The sequence below is a fragment of the Tarenaya hassleriana genome, unplaced genomic scaffold (assembly GCF_000463585.1).
Source record: "Tarenaya hassleriana unplaced genomic scaffold, ASM46358v1 Cleome1, whole genome shotgun sequence".
Lineage (NCBI taxonomy): Eukaryota > Viridiplantae > Streptophyta > Magnoliopsida > Brassicales > Cleomaceae > Tarenaya > Tarenaya hassleriana.
The window spans coordinates 8,338,296-8,350,033 of record NW_010960187.1 but is presented as its reverse complement, the minus strand read 5'-3'; the positions used below and the strand labels follow the sequence as shown (position 1 = coordinate 8,350,033).

The 11,738-nt window shown below is 32.3% G+C and overlaps 1 protein-coding gene across 1 annotated transcript; it reads right to left on the bottom strand.

The window, feature by feature from the left end:
- Positions 1-4,296: 4,296 nt before the first annotated feature.
- On the bottom strand, positions 4,297-7,329 carry LOC104819404 (probable BOI-related E3 ubiquitin-protein ligase 2). The gene is given in 6 exon segments (XM_010549458.2): positions 4,297-4,812; positions 4,815-5,076; positions 5,403-5,794; positions 5,879-6,089; positions 6,921-6,980; positions 7,153-7,329. Coding segments are annotated over 4 exon segments (1,068 nt in total). The 5' UTR covers positions 5,985-6,089; positions 6,921-6,980; positions 7,153-7,329; the 3' UTR covers positions 4,297-4,504.
- Between the last annotated feature and the right edge of the window lie 4,409 nt (positions 7,330-11,738).

The following is an 11,738-nucleotide window of genomic DNA, read 5'->3' as shown; positions in this document are numbered from 1 at the left end:
TGGAGTCAGAGAGCATATATAGATCTCATGGTACTTAATGACAGATTGGTTTCTACTTGGATTTTCTGTTGCCTGCAATTTGTTTTTACAGAATTCACAGCTATACGCACGCATATATACATATATACGCATGTGTCTGTATGTGTACAAATGTATATGTCCAAAGAGATTGTTCCAAAAATAACCCTCTCTGCCATTAAAATCTCGAAAATGCAAGTGGTCATTGTTACAATAACTCGTTTAAAAAAATAAATCAAAATCGATTTAAATTAAAATTTAATAACGAAGTAACTAGAAAATAACTAATACTCTTTAATAAAAATCGAATACTAACCTTCAATAAAGTCCGCAATAAACTGAAAACGGATATAAAAAGTTGATTGATATATGGTTTCTATAAAAATCCAATCTAAAAATAGCGGAACTAACTGTAATGGAAAACATGAAATATCTACCCTATATTCTCAACATATAATATGTTGGAGGAAAACAAATATGATACGTATATACACAAATCTATACATACATATGTAAGCGTTTGACTTCCCAAGCTCGACTCTGTCTCCTCTACAGATCTTCTCATGTGAAAACGTGATAAACATATATATCTACACATGCATACATACACAAATACACGCACACACACACGTATACATACTCATCCTAGCTAGGGTTCATATGAATTCAGAAATATTTGGAAAACACACACCTTTTTAAATTAGAATATTAATTGAATGTTATTTGATTTCATCGAAGCCGCATCAAAAAAAAATATTCTAGTATGTATATATTTTTAATTAAGGTATATATATATCTATATATAAAACATGATAAGACTAATTTTTATCAATTAATGAGCTAACCAACTGCATTCAGAATACCACTACAAAAAAAAAAACCTAACATTTGGTAGAAATATAAAGTAAATACGTACGGCATTAACATTTTATGCATGCATGCATGCATGTACCCACATTCACCTATAAATGTTTAGTTTTCTACCGAAGTTAGATGGTTCGTAGGGTTTTTTTAAAAAAAATATTGGTTACAATTCAAATATTTGGTCCGACCAAATTCCGACCCTATAATAATCACGCCATCACAAATTTGTTCTTTTTAACAACATCAATCAGTTCATTGGTCAGTTTGGTCTTTTCATGAATACCTGTTCTAGTCTATATATATCAATATATATTCAGATATTCTGATATATCATATCACGACCGATAAGAAAAAGAAAAAGAAATAATTTTCTCTCATGAACAATTAGGCCTACCAAAGATTTCGTTTATGTAAAAAGTTAACTTCTGTATGCTATTTAGATAATACCTTTATATCTTGTGAAATTTTCAATATAGACAAAACAAAAATTATTAAAAGAACTCATGTTTTTAAACCGGGATTAATTACCGCTAGAGATCATAAGTACATAATATATAATATAGCTTGTTTTTTTTCCACTCATAACCCAAACAATAAACAATAAAAACAATAATCAGTAGAATATGAGTTTATATATATATATATATCACATTTTTGTGATTATGTATATATATGTCTTCTTGTAATTAATTTGTATTATTCTTTTTTTGATAATGGTTAATAGCCAAGATGTGATCGAACCTAGGTGGGGAGAATTTGTATTATTCTTATCTTCACAATCGTGACGCCAACGAAATTGTACAGCATCTCATCAATTAACGTATTTTAGAACGCACAACATCGTATATATTATAAAAGATTTTTTTTCCTCTGGTTCATATATATATATATATATAATATTTTTTATAATGGGCTATTTTATTGTTCATGTTCTTTGCTTTTTTTTTTCTTGTCCTTTTGGATTTATGAAATTCAAAAGTTAAGTCCTTGTATATGCCGTCTTCTTGCGCAGACATGCTCGTGAACCTTTTATTTTTATTTTTATTTTCTTCTATCCTTTCCCGTGAACCCCATGCCTTTGCCTGCATCCGTAATTACCCTTCTGCCCTTTTGTATCGAACATTCTCGCCAAATTTGCCAATGGACCTATATTTATTTACATTTATATTTTCATTTGATCGAAATTAACCGTTTTGTATTTCTAAAAAAGGTTAGAAACCACGTATATGTAATAGCACGTAGCTATTATTTATTAAACGAGATTGAAATGTTTGTGTGTCGTGTTTTTTTTTTTGGATCATTTACCCCAAAAAAAAAATGTGTTGGATCATTTATTTTCTTTTTAATATTCAAATTTAATATACACTTTTCCTTGTATATTTCGGAATTTATGCACTTTTGCCTTTTGCTGTCCTTTTTACGATGGACACGCGTAGATAACATCAAAGATATGGGTCGTAATATGAAATAAAATAATATTTTATTTATTTATTTCGAACGAATTTTCCAAGTCCAACGAGGAGTTTGTCCACTAGTGTGTGTCCACCATGACCACGAGAAATGTTGATTATGAGTTTGAACTTTGAAATAATTAAGCCATTAACCAATTACAAATGCACTAATTAGTAATTAGTTAATGTTGTATCATCCAATAAGCAACGTGCTCGCGTGCATAATCTTTGTGAGAGTGAGTGTAAGTAAATGTATGTATACACACACACACACACATATATATATATATATATATATATATATATATATATATATATATAAAAATAGTCGTATACTATATAGTTGGAAAGATTGATACTTAATTTCTTCATTATTACTAGATGGAATTAATTAGATTCGAGCTGGCATAATTAATATGCTTAATTAATTTGATTCGGATTTATTTAAGGGCTTTTTTTGTGTAATGCCGACAAGCAACAGCTATTATCGTGACTAAATTATATATGCCCAATATGCAGACAAATCTCTGATTATGTCTCATTATTTATTAGCCCAATCGTCAATTATATCTTCCATTGAGATTTCGGTATGATGTACACATGTGTATATATATATATATGTTATATCATATATGTCCCGTATTACTTATACGTATATATGTGTGTGTATAGAGAGAGAGATGTACGTAGAAGCATAGAGCATTAACAGGATGCATGCGTACGTGGACTTGTGATCTCATGCAAAATCTTAAGGTAATAAATTAGGCCATTAACGCGCATCAGGGCCCACCATGTCAGCATATATATGCACATATAGATATATATACACACATGTTCGAATTGCCTGATCAGTTATGGCATATATACACGCCACACACATATTATATATATTCATATTAAAGCTATTTTGTTGTTATATAAACAAATGCAGGCAATTTAATTTTCAGCTCATTATATATGTTGCACCACATTATGATATGAATATATATATACATGCATTCATATCATAGTGTGTGTGTGTATATATACAGAATGTGAAGCCAAAGGTGATAAATGTTAGAATTTGTGTGGTGTTGGCCGCGTTTGGAGCTGTGGTTGTTGTGCATGTGAATATCCAGACGAGATTGGACCGTCTCTTAATTAGACAAAACACACACACACATATATATATGTATATATACATAAATATATATATATATATATATATATATATAGAATGACAGATTGATTCATTTACTGTTTATGTTTCTTCGTAAATTTTAGAAAGACAAAACCCTTTGTGGGCTGTATCTCCTTTTTCTCTTTTCTTTTGTCGTAACCATTTCGTTCTTAGCACACTGAATCATGCGCAGCAGTGTCCTACAAAAAATTTACACAGATATACGCACATTTTATGTATGTGTATATATATATGTGTACGTAACGCTCACATAAGGCCAATGTCACATGCATGTATATATATGTCATCCACAACCAACGGTTTATATAAATCTCATCTCTTATTGTGCCTATATATAATGTCATGCTGTTTTATCATAAATATTCCCCAGTTTTATTATATATATATATAATAATAATAATTTATAGACGATATTTTAATGAATGTAGACATACATATCCACCTGGTCTGTAGCAATTGTATAAAAGTTATAAACCTCAAAATGGGCCAAGACGAAAGAGCCGTAGACAAACTCCGGTTAAGTTTGGTTTGGTTTGGTTTGGATGTTCAACATTGGTAGTCGGTGGAGATGGACAATTTGGTTGCGGTATGAAAACCTAGTTGAATTAAACCAAATAATAGCTAACCATATATTCGAATTGAATTTTTATTTAAAGATGGAATGGATGTTTTCTAAAACTAAATTAATCAAATTCAAATGAAAATAAATAACAAAAACAACATCAAATTAGAAGTTGCACCAAGTTAGTTCAATGGCATTTGATATATATATGTATGTATATATATTTCTGCAACTTTATCATCACACATTCCCATATATAAACTTCATACAAACACAGTTTTCTTCTTTTTTTTTTAATATCTTCATCCATAATAATTTTGTTAAAAAAAAAAAAAAGAGTATGAAGACTGTATATATGGACCTTTTACCTTTTCGTTTTTCCCCCTTTTTTTAAAAAAGGCTTTTGGTAAATATTTTCTTCACAAAGTTTCACGAGAAGAAGACCTGAACGCTGGAGGTTTTCAAGGACTGGCAAACAGGGCAAACCCCTATAAACCCATCACAGTCTTTACACAAGCTTAAGTGCCTGCACGGTACCAGCAGAACCGACACCTCCTTCGCATTGCACCCCTTGCATCTCATCGCCCCCTCGGGATTTCTCCCCCGACCCTTTTGCGGAAACCCTCTCCCGGGGATTCCCACGATGCCCAGATAGTTGTTCGGGTCGATATACGAAGCAGCACTGTCTATCTCGCTGTCTCCAAACCCTTCTTTCCCTTGATCACCTGCCCCTGCATTTTCCCTTGGGACATTGCTTGCTGTAGATTTGTCTTAAGGACATTGACCACGGATTCGTTGTACTTTGCTCTGTAATGCCAGTTCTGTGCTTCCATGGCTATCTGCTTTATCCTCTCCACCAGTTCCCGGTTCTTCTTGTTCATGCTCTCGATCTCGAGGTCTTTCTCTTGGATCTTCTTGCTCACGCCTTTCTCTAGAGCAGATAGGAAAGAGGCCATGTGTCTCTGCTTCATGTCTCTCACGCCCTTGGCCATTTGATCCGCCTGTAATGAGACAAACTTAACATGTTTTTTAGCAAACAAACGTTACAGGACACCGACAACACCCATTGATTATGTATGTGACATTATACAGATTTTGGGAGCTAAATATACCGACAAGATGTAAAATTGTCAACTAAAACACCATTCAAGAGAAGTGTTCTGCTTTCAAAACCCAACAGAGGCAAAAGCTTCCAACTTGCAAATCCGGGGAGACAAGAAGAAAGAACCTTGAGAGGAGGATATATAAGCACTGGTATGAATTCAGCAAACCCATGTATACATGTATGTATGCAAGTATATGTATGTATGCCGAGAGAAATCCATACCTGGATTTTGATGAACTGATCAAACTCATCTTTCTGTCGGTCGAGATCCATCCTAATATTGTCACCGAGGGACTGAAAGATCGGAGGTGCAGCAGTCATGCTCCCGCTTGCAGAAGTGACAGAAGAGTTACGTTCATCGTCGTCATAAGACAACCTCAGACCAGTTGAAACCAGGTTCTGCTTCGGGATATTGGTAGCACCTCGGTCCACTTCCTCTTGAACATTATTGTTGTTGTAATTATAGTTCAACGATATCTGTAACTTTTGCTGTCTCTGTATATTGGTGTTGTTGTTGCTTTCAGATTCCCTTCCCCGTTTGCTGGGCCGGATCACGGGAGCGAGGTTTTCACCAGCGAAATAGTTTACTGGATCGACACTGCACCCGGCTGCCACTGAGATATGAAAAAAGATATTTTGTTCACGGTGACAATGAGAACAACTCTTGAAATCAGGACACAACTAGAATTCAGACTCACTGGTTCCGAGTAAGTGAAGCTGGTTAGACGGGTTTGTCTGGAACTGAAACTGGTTGTCGTTAACGAAAACCGGGTGCACAGGGTTGTCGTTGTTGCCTCCCAGCATCTTCACCCCCGAAGCTAATATTTGTGTGCGTATAAATACGTAACGGTAACTGTAAAGTATCTGATTTTCTGCAGAACTGTGATGTTCTCAGAAGCAGGAATCAACCTGTAGGAAGAAACAAAAGAAAAAGGAACTAGAGACTGTAAGAGAACTAAAATGATGGAACAATCGAAAAGCAAAGATTAAACAAAGATTGAGCATGGATTAGTCGTTAAATCAGGCTCCAGGGTCATGCATGAAACACCAAACCAAAGCGTCAAACAGAGAAACAAGACATAGTTTCAATGACTAGAATTCAGAACACGTGGTCAGAAAACAAGAAGAGAAAATGCTCAAGACGAGGGGTACAAGACTGAGATTCAGTGATCTCTACACTACTGAGACAATGCAGGAGGGGAGGAGAGAAGAACAAGCCAAAAAGTGGTGAACAAGGGCAAGGAAACACGATCAAAGATTCTAAGATCCGTGAGAACGAGGATTCAAGACAATGATCAAAGCCAGAAAGAACATATATACATATAAAAACCGACACGTGAGATGAACCTCAAGATTACCCAGATGAGAAGATGGAATATGGAAAGGCAAGAAGAGGGCAAGGAAGAGAAATATGATCACGAGAACCTAATCGACAAGAATTTTTTCATGATCAGGCAAATAAAAGCACGAAGATTCCAGAAACAAATCCAAAACAAGGCATTGGTTGATTCTGATCTCCTAGATTTGATCCGTCAAAGTTTAATCAAAATTTCCAAACCCAGAAGATGATCATCGAGATTCATAGATACGTAAAAATGCAAAAAATCTAAGATCATATCAGTAAGGCAAATCTATCTAAGATGGGAACATGACAAATCCAAGAACAACCCATTCACCAGAAACAGAAAACCTAAAGATGTTAGAATTCCAAAATATGTTTAAAAAAAAAAAAACATATACCTTTGAGAGATTGCAAAGATGATTCATCCCAAAAAAAACAACAATAGTTTCCTTCGGATCCTGTAAAATCATCAATCAACAACACTTGCGTATGCGTGCGTGTATATATATGACAAATACATCAAACCCAGAAGGAAAAAAAGAATCTTTCTCTGTAATAAACCCAAAAACAGGGGCAAATTCCAGAAAACTGCAATCTTTATTTGTGCGGAGAGAAATCAGAGGGACCAACCGGTGATTCAGGATCTGGAAAAGAAGATGCCTTGTTGAAATTAAACGCCCCGGAAAGACAACGCCAATAATTTAAAGGCTAAAAAAATTAAGAGGATACAAAAAAAAAACAGAAAAAAAAAAGAGAGAAGGGGACAGAGCAAAAGAAACGGATGAAACGAATGAATGATGAGGTGAGAAAATGAGGGAAAGCAGGTGCGGTGGAGCGAGACAGTGGTGAGGGAGTGGGGGAAGTTGGGGGGTCCAATGTGTAAACTTTTCAAAATTTCCAACCAAAATTAAATAAATTGAAATTAATAAATAGAATGGAAATATTTTAATAAACACCGAAACAAGAACCGGCGGTACTACTGATCTGGTGTCTTCCTTGTGAGTCGTGTCTCTCTGGTGAGGCATTATATCAAAAATACCCTTAATTTGCTATTTCTACTTCAAGACCTACCCTGGTCACATGTGACCAATGTGACCGAAATATAGTATGGTCACATTTTGATTTTTATCGATTATAACGTTAAATTTATGGTGATCACACTAATTCATTATGTTCATACCTTGTATATCTTACTAATCATTTGATTAAAATATCATAAATTTAACGTTATGAACAATGGGATCAATATGTGACCACACTATATTTCGGTCACATTGGTCACATGGTCACAAGGGTAGGACTTGAAGTAGATATAGCAAATTAAGGGTATTTTTGATAATGCCCCCTCTGGTGACGCCATTTGACACAACTTTTCTGCAATTTTCAGAAAAACCCCATATCGTATTATTATTTGTGGTAATGACTCCTCCTTTTTAAATTTTCATTTAAACCCATCCAGTCTTTTTGAGAGATAAATAGATTCATCATTCATTAACGTAACCCTTTGATTCAATGTTTTTGAAATGGAAATACTGGTTTTGGTACATGATTTTCTAAATAATTTAAATTTTAATGATAAACAACGTGCTAAAGGATTTAATTTATTCCTTCGAATTTAATTAGGTAAAATTCATTTAAATTCGAAAATTTGTCATGAATGTGATAATATTCTGATATCTCTTATGTTAAGTGAGTAAATGGTGTTTGATTTGACCAAAAAAAATGTAAAGAGGAATAAAGGGGTGATTTTGTAAAGAAATAATAATATTTGGGGTTCTCTTCTTTTTTTTTTCTTGCCCTAAACAATATTCTTCCTTTTTCGTGTGTTTAAAATTTTGTATTGAGGGAAAAAAAAAAAGGTCGGTAAAAACGATGTGGAGTGGACCCCTCAAACAGCAAGATGGCGAGCAGTTCTTTAATCTTTCTGGATTTCCGCACCAGACTGCACGTCTTTTACCCGTTACCATCTTCTCCTTTAATTTTCTTTTTTTGGTCATTAAATTCCTTTTTTATGATTTTAAAATATAAAAAAATAACCCACCGGTTATTTTTTTTCAAAATTATTTATTATTGGTCAAAAAATAATCAATTGCCCTTTCCCGTTTAAATTTAAGAGAAGAACTTAACCAAACTGTCAATCAAATATATAATTTTTTTCCATATACACAGACTCTTGCAAATTTCTATATAAATATATAAAAATTGAAAACAAATATATAATTGTTATATTTTTAATAAAATTGTGCAAAATTAATCTATACTATAAAAAATTTGGTGAAAATGGAATATATGTTAATTATTCCTTTATTAGTGATATTTGAAATTTTCATATATTGATATAAAAATTTAAACTATTTAACAAATTTATATAAAAAGTAATGCCATACATTTACATAGAAAGTTTTAACAATTTATATATTTATACAAATTTTTAACTAAATTTAAACAACCATAGCAATAGAAATAAGAAATATGTAACATTGCCCATTTCATATTTTGACCGTTTATGTATGTATGTACAGTATGTATGATGCATGCATGCATGTATGTATGTATGTATGTATGTATGTATGTATGTATGTATGTATGTATGTATGTATGTATGTATGTATGTATGTATGTATGTATGTATGTATGTATGTATGTATGTATGTATGTATGTATGTATGTATGTATGTATGTATGTATGTATGTATGTATGTATGTATGTATGTATGTATGTATGTATGTATGTATGTATGTATCATTTATAACCATTTCGCCATTTATTTCGAAACACGGATTCCTCGAAGAGGAATAATGGTTATTGGTCAACTGACCCCGTGGTAGTTACATCGATTCCGTTTATAATTCCCATAATTTGTTTGTATCAATTTTTTTTTTGTTTTTTTATCCGAAATAAATATTCTGTTTGACAAAAAAAAAATTAATAGGTAAATTGTACATACCCCTTTCATCAAAAACCAGGAAGGTTCGACGTTGGCGAAATTATTACAAAGGGGAAGAAAAGATGAACCAAGGGGTAGTTATGTCAATTCATAGTATCCCTAAGATTTTAAGAATTTATTTTATTTTCGCAAGAGAAAATAAAATTTAAAACGGACGGAGAATCACGGGGGCGTGACGGCGTGACCTGGACCGGACCCGGTTTAGGGGGAGCGGGGTCCACGAGCCGGAGAATTTGGCGGGTAAATTTTGGCGGGTGGAGGGGGAAGAAAGACCGCGCTGGAAACAGGGACCGGACCAATCGCCTCAACCCGCGTTTGTCGGAATAATTTTAATTAATTGATTAATTAATTAGTATTAGTATTAGTTGTAATTATCATGATATAAATTTAAACACAAATGAAGGAAAAGGATTATTTCTTTCCAGTGGTTGTAACTAAAACAATTGATTATAATTCCCGTTTTCCTGAAAGAAAGGGAGGATGAATCATCATCATGCATAATAATATGCCTTTGTTAATCAATTTAATATATATAACTGTTTTTTTCCATATTATATAATCCGGCTCTGTACTCAACAATACGTTAAATATTAATTTAGGATCGTGATTTCAATTTTATTTTATCGAATAACGTGAAAAATAATTCTTTTTGTTTTTTGTTGCTTTTGTTATGAATTAGGGTAACGAATTTGTTAGTAATATTAACTAATTATTAAGTAACTCTATAACACGTTGTAACCATAAAATGTATCACATATTTCTTCTATATACGAGATTTTTACGAAAATAAACCCTCTAATCTTTTCAAATTTCATCGTCGATTTATTTACAAGTTGACCATCCAAATGCCGACAAAGTTTTCTTTCACACATATGCACCATAAGATGGCTATAAAAGTCTATAATTCACGACAAAGAAAAGGTTATAAAAATTCATAGATATGGAAGGGACAATGGATAGTGATGATAAATATGAATGCGTGGGTGTGTTCAATTTGAATTGGAAAACACGTCTTTATATATATATATATAATAAGAAGAAACGTTCCATCAATACCTTCAAAATTCCACGAACCGACCCATGCATTATATGCCCCGTGATAATTGACCCCCCTTTTTTGTTATATGTGTATATATATGTATATTTTATTATTTGTTTGAATTTTTTTTACGTATTGTAGAAAACCATCACTTTACCTTTACGTAGTTTGCTGACAAATCAACTATAATTACGACTAAACTGTTATTTATACTGTTTGTTTGAACATCCAATAATATGGAGGAAAGTGACTTCTCGTGTTTTTTTTTTTTATAACAAACAAAAAAATGCCTACGTTAAGCCAAATTTAAGATAATTATATATTTTTAAGATGATCTATTATAAATGAATGAAAGTATTTTTTTAAAAAATAAAAAACTTGAATAATAAAATTTATATTATAATAGAACTCAAATCAGAATTCAAATTGAATATAATTTTGTAAAATTGGAAGAATTGAGCACGACATAAAATAAAAAAACCCAAATGACAAAAATATTTGGAGTTCTTGGAATTGAATTGTAAAGCATGGAGACCATCGAATATTTAGATCCACATGCTAATAATAAATCGGGCCATTATCAAAAATACTCTCCATTTGCTATTTTGACTTCAAGACATACATTTTTCCAACTGTAACCCTGTGACGATTCGAAATATAATCTTGGTCACATTGGTCATAACGTTAAATTTATGATGATCACACCCATTCATTATATTCATACCTTATATATCTCACTAATTATTTGATAAAAATATTAAAAATTTAATGTTATGATCAATGTGACCAAGATTATATTTCGAATCGTCACAGGGTTACAGTTGGAGAAATGTATGTCTTGAAGTCAAAATAGTAAATGGAGAGTATTTTTGATATAATGTCTAATAAAAGTGTTGTGGGAGTAAAAAAAAAACAATAATTAATTGCTTTTGTTTGTTCAATCACTATGTTGATCAAGATTTCCCACTACTGACAATTGCTTTTGACTTATTGAAGCTTAATAGCTTATGCACATTTAACAAAAGCATTAAGAAACAGTTGTCCGCACTTGCAATTAAAAACAATGTTTTGATTTATTAGAGATACATGCAACTTTTGTATTTATTCAAAATTCAAAAAACTGATATTTGCTATTTTATTTTTAAATTTTAATTTTTCATGGGCATGATCATATCAGTGTTTTGTCTACAACACCGTCCAACTTATATATATATATATATATATATATA